Genomic DNA, 25867 nt, shown 5'->3' with positions numbered 1-25867 from the left:
CTTGCTTTTCTACTGCAGACCAACATGGCTACCCGCCGGAAACTTGCTCCTAGAAGAATGAAGCTAGAGGAAGTTCATGGTTAAGCATTATAGGAAGGGGCCATCACCCCAAAAGGCCTCTGCTTCTGTGCCTCTAGTATGACTCTTCCACAAAAAAGGGGGAAAGGCACTGCAAAACAACCCTTACCAACAAAAATCAAGACTGTTTTGTATTACTCCAGCACCTTGAGGCCAAGGAATATGGAGCAGGTAATAAGCCTGCATAATCATATTTACTATTTAATCATTTTATACTGGTCAAATTATGTCATCTTTACATCAACATGACAGTATTATTATTTGGGAGGGGGGAAATTAGAGCTTGTGTGTGAGAAAGAGAGGTCTGCCTAAGGCAAGCTAGTAAGTTTGTGGCAAACTCAAATTAGCCTTTAATTAATTCCCTAACAAATTAAGTTATGCTGGGCAAATACTCACCAGACTCTTGCAAGTATCTATATACGAGGAAGTTAACCTCATCACTGCTTATACTCATCTTTATGCCCGCTTAAACCATGAGGTCACAACGAAGGATACATCCCTAAAAAAAAAAAAAGTATAATAGGTTAGGAATCTGTAGAGAAAGAAGTTTCTCCAACTGGACTCTACGTGTGCTCAAGTTTCCTATCAGTGTGATGCACAGAAACCAAGAAGCAAAACACAGTAATTTGTTACAGGAAACTCTCGCTGCTGATGGAAACCCACAAAGGAGTTCGGAAAACTTGTTCTGGAGGATCCTCAGATTGGTGTGAGTGTGGGCCAGCTGTAACGGCAATAAAGGAAGGTGCACATAAGGAAACTTGTTCACTGTAGGATAGAGGGGAAGAGAAGATTCCTGCAATCACTCCCTTCTTGCCAATGGTTATAACTGCAGCGGCTCAGGTGTATATTCACATGCTTGAGAAATCAAAAGATTCTACTAGGTAACTAGCTGTAAATGGCATATATCCCCACTCTTCACAAAGCAGCCATCAGTTTGACGAGGACAGAAACTAAGGTCTGGTACTAGTATGATGCCAGTGAGGCAAAGAACTTCCTCGTGCAGCTTTGCACTAGTTGATGGCCTCACGTATCATAAAATCCCTTGTAAGGTAGTGATGCATGCTTAGGTGGCCTGCCAACACAACACCTGTAAGGGGCATATGCCTATCTCGTATCATTTTTATCCTGCTCTCCTTTCCAAGGAGCTCAGAGCAGCAGACATGGTTCTCCCTCTTCTCCATTCTACGCAAAGAAAATGTGACTGGTCCAAGTGAGATGGCCGGGGGGAGGGGGGGGGCTTGAACCTGCATCTCCTAGATCTTAGACACTATAACTGCTGTACTACGCTTCAGCTCTGGCCACAAATAAAGTCTTGGGTCCATTGTAGGATTTTCACTGACAAGACAAAAAGGATTTCCATTTGGTGCAAATTCTTTGTCTCCTCTCTTGCCAAAAATACCCCCCAAATACCCCTCTTGCTGTGCTCCTGGAAGACGAGGGGCTGTCCAGGAACACCAAGAGGGCAGAAACAGTGAAAATGCCTCCTTCTGTTTGTGGAAATTCTTCAGCAGATCCAAGCCTAAGCACCCACAGCTTGCAGCAGCATAGTTTAAACGAGATCCCGAGCCCACGCAAGGTCCCAACAGGACTGTACGGCATTGGCCCTCCTGTCCCCACTTCCTGTTCCCAGAATTCTCAAGGTAGTTGTCCCAACGTTGGCTTAGCCTTGGGACCTGGAAGCCAGACCCCAGGAGGGGCCAAGGAGGCAGCCCTTGATTGCACCGAGGGAGACGCCACAAGAGAACACGCAGTCACACCCTGACACCAAACAGCGGGGGAAGGAAAAAGGGGGCAGGGCTGTCAGCAGCACGGCTGCTGCCACTTCTGCCAGGGAACGGCAGGGGGCAGGCTGGGGGCACAGAGGTCACTGGGCCAGCCTCACCAGAGCCGGAAACATGAGCTGCTAAAGCGGGGCAGGACCGTGGGCAGACAAGCCAGGCAGAGTGAGCCCTGCCTCGAGGCTTGTAAGTCCCTATCAGGGGGCAGGGCCAGGATCTTGGGAAGGGAACAGAACACCCAGTTGGCCCTTGGTCCTGTCGAGGAGCTACCCCTTGGGAGGAGGTGGTTCAGGGGGCTGCGGATGAGCCCTCCTCCAGGGAGCCCTTCAAAAGACATGGCAGGGAAGGGCCAGAGGAAGAGCCCAGCCATTCCCTCACAGCAGAAGGAAGGGTGAAGTGCTGGGGAGAGAAAAGGACCCAGGTACAAGTGGTAATCCCTCCTCTTCCATATCTGAAGCCCACTCCTTGCCTTAAAGCTGGAGGAGCCCCAGACTCCAATTCTGGTGTGAGGGAACACGACAACAAAACTCTTTTGTCTTGTCAGGCCCCGTAAGAAGCTTTAAAAAAGGTTATTGAAGGACCCCCCCCCCGCCAACCCAGTAAAGTCAAAAGTGTAAGTCCAGCCCCAAGAAGGTGCGCCACAGGGGACCACTGCAGTTAGAATCAAAGTCATTTATTCAGAAAAACTCCAGGATCTCAACACATTTCAAAGGAATGTCTAACAAAAGCTGAGCCGGAAACAGTTTTTATTTAATTATTTACTAAACTTATACCCAGCCTTTCTCCCATTGTTCTCCTCTCCTCCATTTTATCCTCACAGCCACCCTATGAGGTAGGTAAGGCCGAGAGTGTGTGACTGGCCCAGGGTCACTCAGCAAGCTTCTACGGCTGTGGGGATTTGAACCTGGAGTCTCCCAGACCCCACCCGGACACTAGCCACTATACCACACTGTCTCTCTTTTGAAAAACAGGAAGTAAATAGTACATCAAATGAATTGAAAACATTTTAAAACCGTCATAAAAATGTACCATATGTGAATCTCTTGTCCCTTGCAGTGAGACAAAAGGAGAAATATATATATATATTATCAGTCAAAAAATTATTTACCTGGACTGAATAAGATTTTTGTAAGTTTGGATCAAAGTATTCTTTTCCAAGATGATTGGGGGGGGGGGGATTATCCTAGCATGAATCAGACATGAGACTTGTTCTCTAATGGGCAAAAGGTGGCAGTATAACACAAATATTTGAAATATTTTACGGTGAATAAAAAGAGGCAGCCTGAGAAAGAAATGGGCAATTTTCCGAATAAGGACATCACAGAGCAGAAACCTTGTTATGATCCGGGCATACAAATTTAGGGTATTTCAACAGACTTCCAAAGGAAATCTGCTGCTTTTTTCCTCCATGGTGAATTCCGTTTTTAAGCACTGCCAGCAGCAAATTACCATTTTGCTTATCACACAGGACTCTCTGCCCATCCCAGATCGCCAGAGAACCTTCTAGAGAGATTTCCTCCACACTTTCGCCAAAAGCTGCAATCCTTGGGTTTTCCGAAAGAATGACCTGAACAATCCTTAGTCAAAATGTTTGGTCACAAAATTTTAATTGCAAAAGGACTAAAGGTGTTTCTACATCAGCAATTTTCCCTCTGATGTTCTCCAGAAATCTCAGGAACACTTGGTGTGATCTGTACTTCTCTTCCTGGAAATCTCATTCTTCTGTTGTGCTGTTTTCAAGTGGTTTTTTTTAAAACCAAAGGTCGCTGTCTCATTAAAGAAGCAACAGTTTTTCAGCAGCTAATTCTAGGACATACCAAGGAGTGTCACCTCCTCATATTCAAGATCAAACAGGACACCTTAGAGACTAACAAAAGTTATTCCAGCACAAGCTTCTCAGAATCAGTGCCCACTTCATGGTACAAACCAGCCCCTAACCACAACTCAAATTTATTCAAAGGCAAGTACATCAGTTTGCCAGTCTGTAAGTTCTGCAAATGTTGCATAAACAGGATCTGAAGGGCCAGAGAACAACGGGCACATCAAATCAAAGTTAAAAGACACAAACTATTGCAGAATAGAGAGGTGTTCCCGTTTCCAAACTGATGGAAAAAATGAACAAAAACACACACACATCCTCTGCTGGTTCCCTAACGCTGCTTTCCTTCTTTCTGTGACCAAATGCAGATTGGTGCCCATTACTTAATACGGCCTGATTTCCTTGGGGTGCCAAACGCAAGTCATTGCCCACTGTGAGATGCTATCTGTCTCTTCAGGGAAGCCAAATATCTCCTTGTTCTCCTCTGTTATTCTGCCTGCCTTCTGGGAGTGACCTGTCAGTGTCAGCCTGTGACGCGGCACAAGAATCCCCTTGGGTGTATAAACATCCCTGCATATTTCACGGTAATCAGATAAATAGTTTTTGAGATGTTGCAGCATTCAATTTTCGTTTAGATTTACAAACCTTTATTTTAATTGCCTACATATTTTAAAAACCTGGGGCCCTCCCCCTCCCCCATCTCTCTGAAATTTGGCAGAAATGATCCCTTGGGCTGGGAGAACAATCTCAGAGTATTTCATCAAAATGAGATGGAAAACACAGACGCTGCAGTCAGAAATGTGTTTTCTATTAAAGCCAGTGGAAATAAACAAATACAATAATGCTAATAAATATAACAAAAAGGAATGAAGCTTTTGAATTCAAACGGCAAAACCCCCTGCACATCTACACTACAAGACTCGAGTACACAGACAACATACAAAGGAGAGATGCAAAATTAAAGAGCTTGTGTTTCTTCCAACTTGAATTATTTTCCCCTTTTATTTACAAGCAAAACTGCAGCCAAACCTTTTACTGTATCCTAGTTAAAATTTGGTAGGCACCAGATAAAACTGCTTTCAGGTTTCCCACTGGCTATCCTTGGCCTATGCCATCTTTCAATTTATGTACATCCACTAAAGCAGTTTGTGAATTGATATGCTTATATAAACAATATTTTTTTATTAAAAGTTTGTGTATATGTGTGTTTGTAAAACTGACATCACAATCTCTTCACTCCTTCCTGTTCTCTCTGGCCCTCAAAGTTCTCTTCTCACAATAATGATAAGCCCATACACAGTAGAAATCAACGGATGCGACTGTTATAACCACCCAGATAAAATTCACATCAGCCGTTCCTCGCAATGGAAAAAAAAATGTCAAGCTGGTACAATCCAATTGTGATTTCTTCAAAAACAAAATTTGTTAGCTGCGGCTTATTTGATTCTGAAATTTCCCAGGAGTTAGTTTTTGAAAGGAACTAAAGCAAACCAAGCTATGGGACAAGTGTCGAGGACAGGACACAGAAAATAGCATGTTTGGGACATTCATCCCCAATGTCTTTATTTATGAATGAGACCGGGCCACTTCTTCTCCCTTCTTGATGCGGTACTGATTCATAAGGCCTGACTGGTTGCTTTTAACTGTTCCTGGATTATAAGCAAAGCTTCTGTTTCCCCAGCTTGGGCCTATCCTCTGCAAAAAACATCTGCCCACTGTTCCTCCCCAATCCTTCCCGGTTTTGTTGGTACAAATCCGATTCTGCTCCGATCAGACTGTATGAATGGTCAAGTCATTGTCACCAGAGGCCCACGGATGAATGATCTCATTTATCCTGCTCGTGATCAACGTGGAGGTCTGCTTCTCCCCATACTAATCCACATACCAGTTAATATCAGCACAAAAGGGCATCGCTACAGACAAGAGGGCAGTGTCTCAAGACTCTCTGTAGTAACCAATTGGGCAAGCTCAGTAGTAACTTCCTTGGATCGCTTCTGAAGAGCGGTTCAAAAAGATGCATCACGGTGAGATTTTCAAAAGGGTTGCAAAGCATTCTTCTTCCAGCTTACTTTTGGTTGGCGGGGTTTTCTCTGATGGTTCTGCTCTTTTATGACGTTTCATGGGATTTAGGGCTTTGATGCTTTATTTAAAGTTCACTGATATTTGAGATTTTTTTTAAAAAAAATTCTAAGCTTATGGAAAAGAGGTATTCAGACGTTGCAATGAACAAACGAAGGCAGCCAGTATGCAACTGCAACCCACATGGAGGCTGCCATGCCACACCTCTGCCTGTCCATGTTCCACATCAGAGGTACAGACAGGAATTAATAGTAATTGCGTGCCATCAATTTGCAACTGACTCACAGCGATCTGAGGACCATGGGGTGTTCAAGAAAAGGGATGAGCAGAGGGGGTTTGCTACTGCCTTGCCCTGCATAACAACTTCAGTCATCTTTGGGAGTCTCTCATCCCAGTACTAACTGTGTCTGACCTAGCTTAGCTTCCAAGCTCTGATGAGATACGGCAAGTTTAGGCTAGAGATATGAAGGCCTGGGGAAAACTTGGGCAAATTGGGAGGAGCCCCCCTTTTTAACAGAAGCCTATCCCCCCCCTACTTTTCCAATGGAAAAATTGGAAATTTGGTGTTGTATTGGGAAAAAAACCTTATCTTTTCTTTATCAGAATGAGTGAAACGTTTTTAAAGACATAGTGCATAGTGGGTGTGCTGTAGACCAGGGTCCCCAATGTGACGCCCATGGGCACCACTGCGCCTGCCAGCACCTTTCCTGGTGCCAGCCAAGTGTTTTTAGAAAGTGGGTGGGGTCAAGTGGGGCTTTTGCCAAGCATGGCTTCTGTTTGGCCACTGAGTATTTGACTGGCTGTGTAGATTTTTTTAAAAAAACTGCTTTAGCAGAAGCGGCTTCCATAGCACAATGGTCTTCACCATGTGACTGAATGTAATATGTAGCAACCATTTTGTGGCTGGCTCCGCCTCCTATGGCAACCATTTTGTGGCTGCGCCCACCACATTATGTTAGAATTACAAATGTGCCCACAAGCTCAAAAAGGTTGGCGACCCCTGCTGTAGACACACAGCTCCAAGATGCATTTCTGCATCTGGAAGGTGTGAAAGAACAGAGAAGCCTGTTTCAAATCATCCAAACCTCAAGTTTTCCAAAGAGCTGCATGAGGACAAAACCGAAGGCTCAGAATAAGAAGTTTCAGAAACTGATCCTGATTGGAGATTTGAGTTGCTGATACTTTTCTTTTTAAATATGTCTAATTTTGTACATAATCAAAATGCTATAATGTGTATGCTAATAATGCCCTACTGAATATTTCAATGCTTTTAATGTTAAATATGCTATTAGTTTTATTGTGAGTATGTTACCTTTTTCTGGCCAAGTAATATATTTTATGTTATTTATCACAAAGCTTGTGTTTTCTGTTTAACTCCTCCCACCTACTTTTCAGATAGCAAAAATCAATATACGTGTACCAAGGTAGCACAGCATGCATCAGCTTGCAATTCTCTCTCAAGTATTGGGCATAGTTGCAGTTTTGCTTATAGAAAACTAAGGCATTTATAACCTTTAAATTTCTTATGTATGTCAAATATTGCCATTTTATATACTAGTTATACTGTTAAAGCATTAAAATTACTTAAGGTTTCATAGCAAGTATTGAATCTATTTCAATTTTCCCCCAAATCTCTAGCTTCAAAATTTTCTAGAAATTTTACATTTCTAGTTTGGGCGATTCTGACCTGGATGGCCCAAACTAGCCTGATCTCATCAGATATTAGAAGCTAAATGGGGTTAGCTCTGATTAGCATTTGGATGGGAGACCATCAAGGAAGACCAGAGTTGCTACACAGAGGCAGGCAACGGCAAAACGCTCCTGAACATCTCGTGCCTTGAAACCCCTACAGGGCCATCATAAGTTGGCTGCGACTTCATACGACGTAGTCTGGGCTATTAGTCTACACTGGAATTATACCTTCTATTAGCCCAGTGGTGCAGAAAATGTTTAGACTCAACCAGATTGACACATCGGTGTCAATGGTATAAAATGAGTTAATGCAGCAATTATTCTTAAAATACTCTGTCTCGGAGTCCACGGAAAAAGTTGTTTCCCTATATAAAGCTGAAACCCTTTCCACCAGTGGCTTGATGGGGGAAAGGTAGCAGCAGGGACTGAATCCAATTCACAACTCCCTCTTCTCCAGTAAAACCATTCACCCGGCATTCATGTATGTGGGCAGCTCCCCATCCAGCTAGAGATATTTTAGCAGGCAAGCCTCTTACACCTGCAATTTAATCATGGATAGATTTAAGAATGGGATTCTGAGCATTGCTGTGAATGCCTCTCCCTGCAAGGAAAAAAAAATCTTCTCTACTTCCACTGGAAACTCAACTACCCTATGCCCATAGCTGAACTCTGAGTGGGTTTGCCAGCCTGCTTGCTTTCCTAGATCAGTCACTCTGGGTTATATAATAATGAATGGACAGTATACCACTTGCCACAACTCAAGTATCAGTGAGTGCAACAACTTATCGGTATATAATGACATCCAGACATTTTACACTGTGAAGATTAGTAACGACACATTAAAACAAATGTAAATCTAGTTATGTTTGATTCCAGTTTAAGCAGCGGCTTTGGGGAGGGGGGGAAGCATAGAGCTTTTATGCACATAAAAATGAATAACCACCACTTACTGGATTCCAACAGTTTCCAAAAGGCCATGCAATTTATATATAAAACAGAAACCAATAAATCATCTTGTGTGGGATAACCTGAAAAGTCCGAAGGCTACATCTAGTTTTAAAACTATTGCAAGATTAAATTACACCACACATTTTGCACAATAAACACGGACAAAAGGAAACTCTTCAAAGCACTCTATACTCTCCTTAATTTTTTTGCTAGAGTTGCTTACTCTAGCCATTTTATTCAAGTCTGTTTCTCAAATGAAGGTACTCATGTGGCAAGATGACCATGTGAGCTTTGCATCACGTTGTCAAACATCCCCCTGAAGCGAAGCCAACTGATTTCATCAACTGCAGTCGCTCTAATGATGGATGTCAGTCAAAACACATATTCCATAGGACGCACAGAGCTGTGTTACAAGACACTCGTGGAGTAGGTGTAGGGCCCTCAAAACATGCAGGGAAAATAGGTCACCTTTTCAAACATACACAATAAGTAATAATAATAATAAATGCAGCAGAATAAAAGTTTTTTGATCTCGCACATGAACCCCTCCAGCTGGGGATTCTATGTTCAGCTGAGAACGATAAAAATTCTTCTCACTTGAACATTCTAGGTGGACCTAAAATGGTGTAGTGGTTAAAGTGTTGGACTAGGATCTAGGAAACTCAGGTTCCAATGCCCACTCTGCTATGGAAGCTTACTAGATAGACCTTGGGCCAGTCATACGCTCTGTGCCTAATCTACGTCACAGGATATCTTAGGCAACTAGCCATGTTGGTCTGCAGAAGAACAGCAGGATTTGAGCCAAGTAGCAATTTAGAGACCAACAGGATTTTCAGAGTGTCAGGTTCGAACGTCAGAGCTCTCTTCTTCAGACTTCTGTCTCAACTTCCCCAACACTGCTACTAAATAATTTCAATAGATCTTGAGAACCCCAAAACAACAAAACCATTATTTGTTATCATTCTAGCCCACTTTTCCACTAAAAGCTGGTTTCGATGAAAGCCTACACAGGGTTATGTTACTAAGAACATGTCACTGAATTGTACTTTATTTACAGCTGGAATCTGAAAGGGAGTTTGGGAGCACCCCCAGATTTATTTTAGATTTAACAACAAGTAATTCATGCACAAGAGAAGAACATGTGTGTACTCCTGCTGCCAGATCTTGTTACCAGAACTGCTCTTTATTATAATGGGGAATTAGCTGTAGCAGTCTGTAACTATTAATATTAAGCGAGGATCATAACCTATGTTTACGGAGGTCCCGATCCCAGACACTCTAGTGAAAAAGAGGCAGACAAGGAGTAAGGTCCAAACACGTGTATTGAGTGTAGCGTAAGCCTAGCTTGCACAATCATACAAGGAACATACAAGGTCTAAGAAATACAGAGTAGGAAATACAGAGACGTTCGCATTAGCTGGTTCCCAACGATGATAGGGGGAATACTCACTTATCCTGGAGCGAAGCAGAGACGCAGCAGCGAGGGTAGTGGTCCAATGCCAGCACTGGAACCACAGACGGACAGCAAGGAGGTCTGGATAGGGAATGGCCGAGGCACCGAGTGGTCTGAGAGACCAGCTTAAATACCCCAAAACGTACCCTGGGGCTGGTGCTGTACTTGGTGGTTCTCACAGTTTAAAACAAAGGGTCTAATGGGCTACTGAATGGCTTAGATGGGCCACTTTGGTAATCAGATTGTGATAAGTGACACCTCAGGAAGAGGGGACAAAAGAGGGAGGGGGAAATCCAAGTGGGCTGAAAGGATGTTCCAGCGGACAGGGCTTGTCCTGATGTCATCAGCTTCGGAATGCGGAGGTTTCTTTGAGATGCATTCTTTAAGTGCTTGGGATGGTCGGCACTTAGTTCCTTCTCCGGGGCGGCTCCTAAGATATGCAGAGCGGGGCGAGGGGCTCTCGCTGCGGACGTGGTGTGCCCGCTTCGCCGAAATGGCTTCTCAAAGCAGTCCTCTTCCCAGGGTCTTCTGTCTGCCTGAGAACATGGATGCCGGCTGGGCATAGCTGGGGCTGGATAGCAGGCTGCCCGGTAGCGAGGGCAAGCTCGGGGACCGGCCCGCGGGAGGCTCCAGGCGGGAACTGACCAGGGAGCGCCTAGCCAGGCTCGCTGGAGGTTTCCCCGGCAGGCGCCCGGCTGCTAGCAGCGGCTTGGGCCCATATGAGGCAGGCTTCCATGGAGGCAGGGGAACAACACTTTAAAACACAGTCCAGAACAGGGAACAGGCACGGTCCGTGGCAGATGGCAATGCAGGCACGGGGCACACTTGTAACACAGTCCAAATGCACACTAGGAAGTCCAGATACAGGTCAGGGCAGGGCTGCCCAGAAAGAGAGTCCTTTGTGCAGTTAACCAAACATGGAGTCAGTAAACTACACAGTCTATAGCAGCAGCAAGGGTAATTGACACGCAGGCAGGAAACTGACACGTGTATTAGAACACACACGTGCAAAGCAGTCTTTGGTGTAGCAGTGAAACAGCAACGCAGGAAACTTTAGCACAGTTCATGGCAGGCTTCAAAGCAGGGGAGGGGGCCTACTTGGCAACAATTCCCCCCCTCGGAGACCCCGGGACGTCAGGCGCGCGGGTCTCCGAACTTGACTTCAAAGGTGAGGTGGTCGGCAATGTCCGGTGGTTGAGCTTCGAGCGAAGAAGGAGTGGGAAGGGAAGGAGGGGGAGGCGCCACTCAAAAATTTAGTTTGGAGAACCACCTAACCGAATAAGTGCAATTTAGATCAGCCAATGGGCTGCAGGTCTCTGGGTTCACACCAGGGGGTGTGCTAAGTGCAATCGTCAGAATAAATAGCAATAATAGCAATTCATAGTAGTATAGGCAGCAATGAGCAATTCATGCATATAAATAGCAATAATTCATAATTGTGTACATGGATTAATTCATGATTGAAGGTAATTCATACGGAATTCATGATGGGTTAAAAGCACTAAAAACCAGGGGCAATTAATATACATGGATCAATTCATAGGCATAAGATTTAAAAGCAAAGACAATTCATGGTTCAATTCATGAATGTAGGATTAAAAGCAATTCATACAAGGTAAAGTGAAATGTGCAAGCATGGCATAATTCATTGAGGGTATAGTAATTCATAACTGGTTAAAATCATAAATACATATATGTGATTAAAAGCAATAGTTCATGAAGTCAAAAGCAGCAAGAATAAAAGCAAGTGCGTGGAAACAATTCATGAGGGGTAAGCGGCGGAAGGGCTCATGGGGGACAGAAAAATAAACTCTGCGATTAAAAACCAAATCAATATGGCTGGATTAAAATCAAATTCATAGACTAGAACTGCCTCGGCGGAGGGAGTCGGGTTAAGAAGGCAATTCAAAAGGTTAAAATCAAATTCATCGGGATAAAGTTCATGGGCGCACTTGCAGTAGATAGAGGGAGGGACTAGTTCGGGGCTAAATTCATGGGAGTTAAAATTCATAAAAGCAATGGAAAGAAATTCATAAAACCATAGAGTAACAAAGATCACAGACGGCTCAGTCCGCAGTACAGCTGCTGGACTGGGTTGCATATTTACAGGAACGAGCAAACTTAGTCCATGTGTTCCAAAACACACTTCCACCCCCCCTTGCTGTCTGCGTCAATCCGCAGGGCAGGGTCGGCAGGCGGCGAGAAGGGCTTCAGACACACAGTTCTAGTCCTCATGGAGGTGGCGCTGCTGGCGGTCGTTTGGAGACGGGCTGTGGGCCGGGAGGCAGAGTAATATGTCCCCCCCTAGTCCACAAGAGGGCCTCGGAGCGGTGTCCGGCAGCGAAGCGTCCATGGGGCTGGTTCAGGATCCATACATATAAAGGCACAAGCATAGTTCATAATCACACAAGCAATAAAACAAACAAGGGTTAAAGGAGGGCGCCAAGAATAACCATTAGGGCAAGAGGAGGTCTGGATTGTAATGATCCAGACGGTAGGATAGTTGGAGTTGCTGGAGCTGTCGGCGGCTCCAACAGCCCAAATAAAGCAGTGAGGCACATAACAAAACTTGGAAGGCCAAAATCACAACGATTGGGTGCAACGCCAAATTGTAAATCCCAGTGGCAGTGGGGCTCCAGCCAAAGAGGGTCTCCCACCAGGAATGCTCGCCGGTGGTCTTAATCCGCTGGACAAGATCCAAAATCTCCTTTCCGTTGTGGGACACAACCAAAGCTGTGGTGTCCCCGTCCCTCTGGATGCTCTGGAGGGTGCGGTGGAGCTGCGGGTGTGCCAGGAGCTCGTGGATTAGCTCCAGACCGATGCCAAGGGAGATGGGCTTCACATGTCGATAGATGGAGGGTGCCACCAGGATCTCTTCTTGGGTCCAGACCGGTACCGTGTAAGTGAAGTCGCAGGTTGCCACCGAAGACAGGTTACAGAAGCAGCGGTTGACTCCCGGGATCACGGGCCTAAGCTGGAACGAGTTCAGGATCACAAAATCGCAGGCCGTTCGCACGCAGGCACATCCTTTCCCAATGTAGACCACAGCGGAGCTGTTCTCCCGGACGACCTCAAAGGAGCACTCGTTGAGGGCGTCGACTTGCGGGGCTACACAGGGGTGATGTGGTGCAAAGGCTTGGTCTTGGCAGATGAAGCCGGTCTGGTCTCGATGCTGGCACCCTTGGAGGCTGACGAGCTGCCATCCAGTCGGGGTGAAGCGGGCCCAATGGTCGGGGTGGCGGGCATAGAGGACTTCGGTATCGCTGACTTGGAGTCCCAGAGGCACGACTGGATACACGTGGAATGACTCGTGCGCACTGGCCGTTAATAAAAATAATTTAAGTTCCTGGGTGGTTGGTGAGAATGAGGAATTTACAAGGGACCACCAGGATTCAAGCTCCAGTTCTATGGGTGACAATTTGGGCATAATCAATCTTTTAATTTCCAGGGGCAAGTGCCCATCCGTGGCTTGCCGAATTAGCCCCATGGCCACAGCCTGGTTTAATTGTTGGGCTTGCATACATGCCATGGCTATTGACATGTTGCGTTCCAAAGACTGTGTTCCTTTGAGTAGCAGAGAAAAATCTCTTTCAATTTGACTCTCCCAGTTAACTAAAATGGAGCTGATCTCGTGTTGCCCATTCGAAATGGAATTTAGGGACTGCACCACCGGTTTACCTAAGTCGGAGATGCTAGTCGTGACATGGGCAAACTTATTAGCGAGAGTCTCAATGTTGACCGAATCCATGATTGCTAAGCCTCCGGCTGCAGGAGCAGTCCAGTCGGCAATGCTTCGTCTGGCACGCGAGAGAGGAGAGGGATCGATCCACAGTTGCAGCCATGCATTCCAACCCTTGCTACCGGCCTCCAGATAGGGAGCGCACTGCGGCAGCCTCTGGGTTACATTTAGTTCAGCTAAGTCTATGCGGATCTCTTTTAAAGACATTTGCGGGCGGACTAGAACTCTCTCTCGAATGTCAGTTTTCAAAACATGGGAGCCCACTATATGCGTGCCGCCTTGGCTTAATTGTTCACTGCTAGCAATCAAAGGGTCAATTTGGATGGTGTGGGTCTCCTGGGTCCGGATCAGCAGGGAGTAATTGCCTGGTTCATGAGTCAAATTTACAAAGAGCAGCCCAAGCCGGTGAAATTTCTCTACTAGGGGCTTGGTTTGGCATTCGGGCGTCTGCTGAACCAGTATCCAATCGGGTGGGCCATGTTTGGCTAGGTCTTCCTCCTTTACAATCCAGGTCAAGTTCTCCCAGTGCTCTATAGCAAAGGAGAGAACTGCACCTGAAGGGGGCGTGATAGTGACTGATGCAGATTCAGTTGTAGTAGTGCCTAGTAGGATGGTCATTCTAAAGGGGTCTCCTGCCTTCCATACTGCGGCCGACACTAGAATAACTTCACAGTATGGTCCGAAAGCCTCAGTGACAAATGGCGAGGTTTCGAAGTTGGCAGGGGTGGTATATTTGTCTACCACCGGGACTGCGGTGGGGGCTGGCCTGATACGGGGAAGAAACATACAAGGAATCGGAGCGAGTGGTGACACTGTGTCAGTAGTCGAGTAGCACACTAATTCTTGGGACATGGTTTTCACTCCCACACATAAAATAACAAGCTCTGGGGGTCGGATCCACTGCTCTTCACAACTGCGGAAGTTTGTGCGATCCGTGGGGGTGGTCATATTGCTCTGCTGCACAACCTTGCAGACCATCATTTCATTTCCTGCTAGTGTATTGATACATCTCCAGTGGGGGTAGGGCATTAATTTGGACGGGCGTCCCTCTATTAGGGTGCCTGCCAGCACGAGCAAACACAGAGTAGCCAGGTGCCTCATCTCCTGGCCTTCCTTTTCCTTTGTGGTGAAAATATCCTGGGGAGACCTGCGGATATAAGTACAGGCTCCCTGAGTTTCTTGCAGCAAAATGAATGAAGTGAAGCAGGGAAAAAGGAGGGCGTATTTCTGCCAGCACTGTATGTTAGGTGGGGCTCGAACGAGAAGTCCCGGAGCACTAAGCGAGCCTTCCAGCTTGTTGCTCTGGGGAACTCCTGTACGAAGATTTCTTTCTAAAGCGTGTATATTTCAGGGGGGACGTCTTTGCGTCGGGCAAGGGTCGGCTGTACGTTAGGCGGGATTATGCAAACTCGCCCCAGGGGTCCCTGGGTGCCTAGACTATGTGGCCTTCAGGTGCCCCTTGCTCGGTGGCGGGCTACTTTTATTTTGCGGACTGAGAGGTGTCGGTCCGGCTCGGCCTGGCCTTGTCGTTTAAAAAGAAAAAACTAGAGAGCGGTTTCCATTAACTATAAGGGTTGCTGCTAAAGGAGACCTTCGTTCTATTTTTCTAAAATAATTTTTAAGTAGGGGTGGTTAGGGTTGAAGGTATGTTTTATGATGGTTTGCTTTTGCTTTGCCTTTTTCCCTCTGCTTTTTTGCAGGACCTCATGTATGTATTTCGGCGGACCATATTTTTTTCCTAGGATCAATTTTTGGAGGGACTCCCTCGGGAGGCCCCAATTTCATGTTAAAAGAAAGAAACACACAAAGCAAAAGCACACGGGTGTGGGGTACTTTCGGGTTGCCCTCACTTGGAAGGCCTGGCATGGCTTCATTATAACTTCAATATGTCTCCCCCCCTTCTTTTCCCTTGTACGGTACGGGCAAGGGAAAAGATTACGTGGGGCGGGCGGCTGCTGACGGAAAGGGCCGAAGTGGAGCCGAGGGCGCTCGGCGGTGTTTATCGAAAAGCGGCGGAGACGGCCGAGATCTGCCGGCGCCACTGGGTCTGGGTTATTCGGGGGTCATCTTGGCGCGGGGGATCCTGGCTATGTAAATGAGGCACGCTGCCCCTTGTGCGTTGCGAACGCACCTCAATAACATATTCCAGAGGGCACACATTTACAAAATACTGGCGGGTCTTTTACTTTTGCACTAAAGCGTACTGGCTGGTGGCGCCGTATAGCAACTCACCATGACGAATATGGACATTAGTAAAAGAGGGATGTTGGGCTATCTGGGGGTCCTTTTCCAGGGGAGGCACGGCCCTCAAAGCCAAAGCCGACCATCATGCGAAAGCGTGGGTCTGGCAGGTGAGACCCCGAATCTACGTAGATGCGGGATCTTCACCAGCACGGCGGGTGAAATGTTTTCAAACAAAGAAATCACCTTTTTTGGTGGTTTCAACGTTGGAAGACTACATTCACTTTTGGGCTAAAGCCTCTCCAAACACTTTCACACACAGCAAATCTCTTTTGCCTGTGCAATTTTTTTCCGAACATGCGGCTTAAAATCCAATTAAGAATCACTTTCGGTGGTGGTCCTATTTGGCTTTGGTTGCCGTGTTTCCCCCAAGGGTCCCAACTGTGGGGCCCGCCTAATGAAGTTAAAGAATAGAACCGAAAAGAAATAGCAAAGACACTAAATGATTATAGGAAGCTAAGTTGGCCTTTTACATCAAAATTCAAAAGGGAATTGGGCTTCAGGTTCACACACACATAAAGTTAAGACTGCACAATGAAAAGGGACGGGGGCTGCAGGGACTTGAACTCAAGTCTCCTTAAGGTGGCTTTTCCACTCCTGGTTCCAATCCCTTCCAAATTCTGACAGGGAACCAGTGATTACATTTATTTAGGCTTATTTCAGCCTGGGAGAGGACAAAAGGAAGAATTGGGAGGAGGTCAGAATCCTGGTCTGGCCAGTTTTTCCATTTCAATGGGGGGTGGGGGTGTAGCGCTGTGTGGGAACAGTTTGGTTCAGGCGCTTCTAGCAACTGGGATTCTTTCTGGAGTCTGCTCACTTGCATTATTACGTTCCTGACTGCACTTACTGCTGGAGGCTCTACCTTTTCACTAAGTTTTGGGCTTGAGCCTTTTAAAACGTGGAAACAGATACACAAATGTCTCTGAATTAGCTCAAGCACTACTAAACCACACAGGCACAACATAAGGTTTTCTTCAGGGGTGTTAGTCAGGGAGGGCTGAGAGAAAGATATTTGGTGTGTAGTTGCAAGCACTGGATTCTCAAAGTATTTTAAATCTTTTAAAGGAACTGCATGTTTACTTTTGTTTATCTGGTTCTTGGGATCATTGCAAGAGGGCACAGTCACGGTGGGCGGTGTATAGCTTGGCTGGGGGCAGTCTATGGGAGCCAAGACAATTTCTTGGGGAATTACTTTTAAACTCTGCACATGCTCAGAGGCTAAAGTGAATTCTGGCTTCTTGGGCATGGGGGCTGAGGCAGAAATTGGAGGCAAAGGTGACTGGCTACATGTTTCACTGCCTTTGGCGGGGCGGGGTGCTGATTCAATCACTGATTGTTCCTCTAAAGTCTTTAATCTGGCCTCAGTGAGTCTCTGGGATTCCAGGAGATTTTGCATCAGGGTTTTTAAAGTGGCAGTTTCATTATTCTGGTTCTCCAGCAAAGTCTGCATGTTAAGGAATTTATTGTGGAGCTGCTCTTTCTCTATTGTGCAAGCTTTTAATTTTTCTTTTAATTCCTCATTCTCTTTATTAAGATCATTTATTTTTAAGTTCTGCTCCCTGTTTACACTTATGAGCTCCTGAATTTTATTTTGCAGCTCTGCCAGATTTCTTTCAGAGGTGTCTGGCAAAGTTGGTGCTGGGTTCTGGGTGCGAATCACCCTTTGGAATCTTTCCTTCTCTCTTTTAAGTTTCCAGCTATTTTTAGTTCCCGGAGGTCGAAGGCTAGCCTCAACCTTTGGTTTTCTCCCACAGGCAGTTAAGTGGGGAGAATAATGTGTGATCCCCGGGCATCCCTATTGGAAAAAGGGGTTCCCAGCTGGTGGCGGCTCTGCTAGGTCAGAGGGCTCCTCATGGTCCTTTGGCCGCAGTCTCCAGGAGTCAGCCTGACTTGGGGGAGGGTAGACCTGGTGATTGTAGGGGTGAGGTGCCCGAGGGGGCAGGGGTGCCGAGGGCAGCGCAGGTCTCCAGGGCTCAGAGGGTACCTGTGGGGAGGAAGGGTAGTGACTGGGGGTGGGCACAAAGGTTACTCCTGGACAGGAGTCCCTCTGGCTGCGGCCCCGAGTGAAGCTACCACTTCTCCCACGCAAGATGCCACCTCTAGGCTCCGAGTACGAGCTATGCCCTTGGGGCCGATATTGGGAGTGGGGACCATGGTTGGCATACGTGACTGTGTTGATGGGCTCACTCTCTTTCCTATGGGAGGCCGGGGACTTCACATGGCGGATGGCGCCGGTTTCTCGCAACAGGCCAGCAATGCTCCTGATGCGAGACTCCAGCTCTCCCCATGAGATGCTCCCGGGTTCTACTCCTGCCAGGGCCAGGCGGGTAGTATTGTTGAGACCATCTATGACTGCCCTTCTGAATTCTAGCTCATCGAAGTCGGGTACATCGCTGGCATCTAGGTCCACTTCGTCTGCTAGCTCAGCGAGAAGCTGCTTCCTAGCTAAGTATGCCTCTGGGTCCTCTCCGGGCTTTTGGGACTCTGCAATGTACAGGGCTTTTAAACTCTTGGTGGGCCACAGGAAGGCGCACAACTCTTTCATGGCACCGTACTGACTGCGAGTGGCTAGTCTCCGGTTAGAAATATATGCGTTGAGAGAGGTGACTATTTCGGGGCTGGCACAATGGCGGGCCAGCTGAGCTACATCGGAGCCACTGGCAGAGGGCTGGGACATGGTCACGTGTGCGAACCACTGTATAGCTGAGTCTCGGTTCAGGGGTCCCATGCGGTCCGCTATGGCTTGGAGCTCATCGGGCCTCCAATTACGGGTCTCTTTAACTATTCGGTCTGTCTTCCTGCCATCCTCGTCTGTGGAGACAATTTCTTTGGTAGCTATCGGATGGAGGGGCTGTGGAGCTTCCTCGGGCTGGGATGAAGGAGGTGACCAACTGTCGGTACTACCTTCGGGGAGGGCCAAGAGGGCTGCGGGATGCACGGCGGAAATTACGGCCTGCTGCATTCCCAGGTGCTGTTTTAGGGCCTCTAGCTCCCTCTTACAAGCGGAGTGGTCTGCTGCGGCTATCTTAGCAACTTTCTGCTCTGCCATGAACTGGGCAGCATGGGTTAATTTGGCAATTTTCTCCTGTCCTTCAATTACTGCGTGCTCAGCCATATCGGCACGAGCGGTGGCTACTTCAGCCTTGTGCTGGGCGTCCTGGAGGGCAGCGGCTAGTCCCTGCTTCTCCAGCATGAAGTTAACGCGTTCTGAACGCCACTCGGCTGCTTTTTCCTCATGTTCCTTCTTTTCTCTCCTTAGCTTTTCTATCTCCTGTTCCTGTTCTTCCTGAGCTATCTGTAGCTTATTAATTAGGGACACGCTGTCCTGTAGGGCGGTGAAAAGTGCCCAAGCTCCATACCTATCCTTCTTACTTGACCTGGGTTTCTCCTTCTCGCAAAAATCCTGGAAGGCGCTTCTAACTATTTGGAGCGGGTCAGGTCCCTTGAAGGAACCGGCTTCCCAGGGGCAATCTCCCTTCTTAACTAGCCACTTCTCCAGGCGGGGCACGGTGGGGGCTGCCCGGTACATTTTACTTCGTTTTTAGTTTAAGGCTGATCTCGGGGGAGGTTAAAGAGTGGATCAGCGACAACAGGGGTGGGGCGATTAAAGCTGCTCAAGGGTTTCAACAACTTCTTCCTCTCTATGCCCCTTTTGGGAGGTTTATCCTTCCCTCAGGTCCTCAAGGGTTTTTACCAGGGGGTTTTAAGGTTCTACTTTTAGGTTCACAAGGGTATTTTTAAGGGTTCTACACTCGGCTCTTCTCCACCGGGGGAGAAGGAAAATTCCTATTCCCGTTTCAAGCTTGCCTACAAGCCACGGGACCAGGAAAAGTTTACTGGCTCAGAAGGTGCTCTCAAGCTCTCTAAGCCCAAGAACCAAAAACGCTCAGTGCTTCCAAGCCTCTGCTCAGAAGCTAAAGCTCAGGGGTCTCCCAAGCCTCTACTCGGAAAACCAAAGCTCAGGGGTCTCCCAAGCCTATGCGCTCAGAAAACCAAAAAGTGTTCCCAAGCCTCTGCCCGGAAACTGCAACTAAGGGGTCTCCTAAGCCTCTGCTCAGGCAACCAGAAATGCTCCCAAGCCTCTGCTCAGAAGCTACAAATGCTCTCAAGCTCTCTGCCCAAGAACTAAACTCCAAAAAGTCCCCAGGCCTCACGCTCAGAGACAAACGGTTAAACTGTCTCCAAGCCAAGACCAAAAGACTGAAAGCGCTCAAGGACTGCCTCTGCAAGTCCCCAAGCAAAAGTGCCCAGGAGTAAAACTACAATACTCCCAAGCGGAAAAGCGCTCAAGAGTTCTAACAACTCCCAAGCAAAAGTGTGCCCAAGAGTCCCACTGACTCCCAAGCTAGGTGCGCCCACGAGTCTGACTTACAACTCGCAAGCGGAAAGGCGCCCAAGAGTCTACCTTAAAACTCTCAAGCAAAAAGCGCTCAAGAGTCTAACTTAAAACTCTTAAGCACGGTGCGGCCGGCTGCCGCGGGGCTTCAGGAACCTGGCTTTAGATTCCCAAAGCTAAACTAACTAAACAAACGGACTATCGATCCCTTCACGTTTCCTCCGGAGCGGGGATTGAAGCCTAAGTGCTGGCAGGAACGGGGGTTTGGACGGGCTTAGGAGAGACGGGGGAGGGCGGAAAAGAATGTTATATGTGCTGCTTCAGGATGTATATAAATCTATAGAGCCTACTTCTGGGATCCCACCCACATAGACGCGTTTAGGCGGCCCGGAAGGTGGCCAGGAACTTCACCAGTTCAGAGGTCCTCACCCACAGTACACCGGTTATAACGGCTGGAGGGCCTCGCGGTGCACCACAAAAGGCAAGTAGTCCAAAGCTGGCTGAAGGAGGAAATGGGGGAAAAGCCAACCCACAAGATAGAAATGCTCACTAGAGCCACACACACTCACACTTTTAATTCCCTGAGCTAAATTGCGCTCTTTACACAGAGGTCTGGAAAATTTTCCTCTAAGTCAGTTCGCCGAAGACACGCGTGTCGACTCACGTGCATTCACACGAACCGGGTTATGCCCGCATTCTCCACCAGTAAACTGTTACCAGAACTGCTCTTTATTATAATGGGGAATTAGCTGTAGCAGTCTGTAACTATTAATATTAAGCGAGGATCATAACCTATGTTTACGGAGGTCCCGATCCCAGACACTCTAGTGAAAAAGAGGCAGACAAGGAGTAAGGTCCAAACACGTGTATTGAGTGTAGCGTAAGCCTAGCTTGCACAATCATACAAGGAACATACAAGGTCTAAGAAATACAGAGTAGGAAATACAGAGACGTTCGCATTAGCTGGTTCCCAACGATGATAGGGGGAATACTCACTTATCCTGGAGCGAAGCAGAGACGCAGCAGCGAGGGTAGTGGTCCAATGCCAGCACTGGAACCACAGACGGACAGCAAGGAGGTCTGGATAGGGAATGGCCGAGGCACCGAGTGGTCTGAGAGACCAGCTTAAATACCCCAAAACGTACCCTGGGGCTGGTGCTGTACTTGGTGGTTCTCACAGTTTAAAACAAAGGGTCTAATGGGCTACTGAATGGCTTAGATGGGCCACTTTGGTAATCAGATTGTGATAAGTGACACCTCAGGAAGAGGGGACAAAAGAGGGAGGGGGAAATCCAAGTGGGCTGAAAGGATGTTCCAGCGGACAGGGCTTGTCCTGATGTCATCAGCTTCGGAATGCGGAGGTTTCTTTGAGATGCATTCTTTAAGTGCTTGGGATGGTCGGCACTTAGTTCCTTCTCCGGGGCGGCTCCTAAGATATGCAGAGCGGGGCGAGGGGCTCTCGCTGCGGACGTGGTGTGCCCGCTTCGCCGAAATGGCTTCTCAAAGCAGTCCTCTTCCCAGGGTCTTCTGTCTGCCTGAGAACATGGATGCCGGCTGGGCATAGCTGGGGCTGGATAGCAGGCTGCCCGGTAGCGAGGGCAAGCTCGGGGACCGGCCCGCGGGAGGCTCCAGGCGGGAACTGACCAGGGAGCGCCTAGCCAGGCTCGCTGGAGGTTTCCCCGGCAGGCGCCCGGCTGCTAGCAGCGGCTTGGGCCCATATGAGGCAGGCTTCCATGGAGGCAGGGGAACAACACTTTAAAACACAGTCCAGAACAGGGAACAGGCACGGTCCGTGGCAGATGGCAATGCAGGCACGGGGCACACTTGTAACACAGTCCAAATGCACACTAGGAAGTCCAGATACAGGTCAGGGCAGGGCTGCCCAGAAAGAGAGTCCTTTGTGCAGTTAACCAAACATGGAGTCAGTAAACTACACAGTCTATAGCAGCAGCAAGGGTAATTGACACGCAGGCAGGAAACTGACACGTGTATTAGAACACACACGTGCAAAGCAGTCTTTGGTGTAGCAGTGAAACAGCAACGCAGGAAACTTTAGCACAGTTCATGGCAGGCTTCAAAGCAGGGGAGGGGGCCTACTTGGCAACAATCTGGATTACATAACTCAGGGACGAATTACCTCTGCACCCATTTCCCCATTTAAGTCCTTAACAGATCTGCCAGATAGGTTAGACTGAGAGGCAGCAGCCAAACAGGTTGCTCTGTGAACTTCATGGGTAGCTGGAGATTCTGACCAGCCCAAATCAGACGTTCTGTCCACTACATCACACATCAAACAGAAGAAGACTGAACCGCAGCACTGCCAGCTGGGCTAGCCAAATCGCTCCAGATAAACAGTTACTTCAGATTTCCATCTTTGGTGCCAAGTTTCAAGTCTTGGGTGGATTTTATGGCCAAACTATAAATACATGTAAGACACAACTGGGGGCTATAATAGAAATACTGACGCAACCTATTATGGCAACTACGAACTGCGCCCAGTGTTAACATGCTGATCTTGCTGAGGATGTGAAAGTGACAGTTGGAAGAAGGCATTTTCAAAGATATTTCAGAGTTCAGTTTATGAATGTTTAAAACAAAAATATGCTCATGGAGATGTTAAAATCAAGGAGGAATTTCTGTGGCAAAGTTGGCAGTGAGCCAGCGATCACTCCCCCTCCTCAAATGAAAATCATTGCCACTGCCCGAGTAGAAAGGACATATTTTAAAGCTTCAATGGCAGATGTCATGGGTATAGAGTGCAGTCACAAGTACGTTATTCGTACTGTAGTAAGTGACAGTTTGTAGCAGCAGATGAAGCATCTGGAATCCAATGAGGGAGATCCAGGTCAAAATGGCGGCTCAGCCATGAACCTGTCTGGGTGTCTTTGGGCAAATCAGCATACAGTCTAACCTATCCTACAGAATATATATTTTTAAAGAAAAATGAAGGTATACTATGACTCACACTGGCCTTCTACGATGGGACAAGAAGTCTTCCTTAACGTTCCACATGCTCACAAATCTGTCAGTTTTTTCTGTGTTTTTCACCTGAAATGCTTTGCTAGCGCAGAAAGGGGGTGGGTGGAAACTACAAACACACAACTGGACGGCTGCAGTGATGGTGGGGACTAATAGACTCCATCCTCCTAGGAAAAGGCTTACCAAATATCTCTTCCCTTCCATGTAACTGCACAAGGATTATATTTGATCTTCCTCAATTTAGGCATCAGAGCTTTCGTAATAGCCATGTACAGACACGAATGTGAGTGAAGGGAGAAAGAGGAGGAGGAAGAGGGAGAACCATGCGCCAAGCCAGCTTGGAAATAAATCTGAGGCTCTCATTCTCATGTTTTTACAGTCAAACTTCCATGCTCATTCCCCATTTGAAGGGGGTTACCCACAAATAAATGAATAAATAACTGGATCAAAACTTTCTTCTGATAATCTTTAAAACATTATGAATTATGTTGAGCTAGTTTGTGTAGAAGGATAACTTCCAATGAACCTTCCTGAACTTTCAATAAAAAATGCCCTGGCCTAGTGTAGCTCAAAGAGAAATGAAGCAGTTTGAAAATCATCCATCTAAAAGTCATTAAGAAAGTAAATTTGTATAATGAATAGGAGGGTTCATACATTTTAAATCCGTAACATATGCAAAAATGCATTATGACTTTTACAGGGATGTATTTATTATGTATCAATTTGAATTAGGACTGTCAGGCCTCCCTTCCATATTTCCTAGTAAGTTCTTAAATATTGTCTCCTGTTAGATGTTATTGATCGACTCCTCCAAACTGTCACATTTATGCTTTTAAATCTTTCACGGATGTAGAACAAAGGAGCTTTGCGAAGTGCTTTTCTAATGTTGAGCCAGGTTGCTAGTGGAATGCTTGTTTTTCTTTCATTCAAAGGATAATGTTTTGATATCTTTGGTGCACTGTAAAACTAGAAAAATGTCTGAGAATGCTTTTTTTTTAAAGTGTTTCTATTAAAGCTATGACTTATAGGAAGAGGATGGAACAAAAAGCTTTCCCTCAGCGATGGCTGACCTGGGCTACCTCAACTGTGGCCACTCCTTCCCATTCTTCAACCCTTAAGACACCCTTGGTGCTCCTTAGGACAGGCCCTGACAAATTCTGTTTGGCTGTAGGAGCCAGTCCCAAAATTTAAGAGGCAACTTCGTTTTTCTTCCTTCAAGATTTCATACTAATGGCCATATTTTCTAATGATTGCTACCCTAAAACCTAATCTTAAACTCCTCACAGTTTCTTATAACCTTATTAAGCTATGACAGAAATATTTAGGCATATTAATAAATATACAGGCAACCTTTGTGGTCATCACCAAAACAAAACCTCTAAGCCAGGAGGTCCTCAACCCTTTTGAACCTGCAGACACATTTGGTGCTCTGGCACAGTGTGGTGGGCACAGTAACAAATGGCTGCCACAGGAGGCAGAGCCGGCCACAAAATGGCTACTACAACTTACCTTCAGTCACACAGTGAAGATCCTTGTGCTGTGGAAGCAGCTTCTGCCAAAGCAGTGTTTTTAAAAATCTGCACAGCCAATCAAATTTCCAAGAGTCAATCGGAAGCCATAGTTGGCAACAGACCCACCTGGCCACACCCACTTTCTGAAAATACTCCGAGGGCACCAGGATAGGTGTAGGAAGGCTCCACGCTGCCCATGGGTACCATACTGAGGACCCCTGCTCTAACCCAAGCCTAATCTCTCCCCAATTTTTCATAATTCCATTATTGTTTCTAAAAGCTCCATTTAATTGAATACTGGAGCCAGTATGGAAGACAATCGGTAAAGAAAGGAGATCAGGTTAACATACAAACAACAACAACAACAACAACTGCACCTATATACTACTCTTCTAGGCAGATTAGTGCCTCACCCAGAGTAGTGAACAAATTAGTGTTATTATCCCCACAAAGCAGCTGGGCTTACCAAAGGCCATATACTGAGCTCATAGCAGTAGTGGGATTCGAACCAGCAGAGTGCTGATTCGCCTCCAGACCACTTAACCATTGTGCCACAGCACCAACAACAAGAACTTTATGCACATCTGTTTTTCTAATGCAAAATGATAAATAAACTTTGGGTTATTTTTGCTTAATCTTGGCCAATTCCTCCCCTTATTACATCTCCCATTCCACTTGGCTTTTGTCGTGAAGGCCCCATGTTCCCGAAGATAACCCTTTTGGTGGCCATAGGTATTCATTTCCATCATTTTTTATCAGTGGAAAAAATGAGTGGATCCAACCGTTCATTCTTCCACTGAGAACTGCTGAGTCACACTACAATAAAATCATTGCTGAAAATAAGTGCTACAACAAAATTTCTAGGTGCCATGGCAACCGGGCGCCTGGGATGTGTAGAACACTGATTTAGGAGCAATACAAATCTCTCTGGAGTGAACAACTTTTGTAAACCACTTTGAGTCTTGACTGAGACAAATTATAAACATAACAATAATTCAAATATGTCAACTCAGTCAAGAATTTTATTTAATAAATCTGCATATTAGCAAAACCTTCATTTCACTCAGCAAAAAAGTAGCTCAGTCTTCCCACACAAGATGCTGTGATGCAAGAGGCTCTTTAAACCTCTTGCATCAGAGGAAGGATTCTTTTGATGGGGAAACAATCCACTATTCACTAAGTGGAGTGACAGGATACAGCCCAATATTTTGAGA

At 46.7% G+C, this 25867-nt stretch overlaps 1 protein-coding gene across 3 annotated transcripts in view; it reads right to left on the bottom strand.

Moving 5' to 3' along the window:
• The window catches only part of TBL1XR1 (TBL1X/Y related 1), a 235943-nt gene that overhangs the window by 45688 nt on the left and 164388 nt on the right, over positions 1 to 25867 (bottom strand). For all 3 annotated transcript variants that reach the window (XM_054982607.1, XM_054982608.1, XM_054982609.1), the window contains one exon: positions 475 to 577. In XM_054982607.1, coding sequence (XP_054838582.1) covers positions 475 to 532 — 58 coding nt within the window. In that variant the 5' untranslated portion in view covers positions 533 to 577. The remainder of the gene's footprint in view (positions 1 to 474; positions 578 to 25867) is intronic.

Source organism: Eublepharis macularius, chromosome 6 (assembly GCF_028583425.1).
Source record: "Eublepharis macularius isolate TG4126 chromosome 6, MPM_Emac_v1.0, whole genome shotgun sequence".
Classification (NCBI taxonomy): Eukaryota; Metazoa; Chordata; class Lepidosauria; order Squamata; family Eublepharidae; genus Eublepharis; species Eublepharis macularius.
Note: the sequence above shows the minus strand (reverse complement) of the source record. Positions and strands in the feature narration are given on the sequence as shown.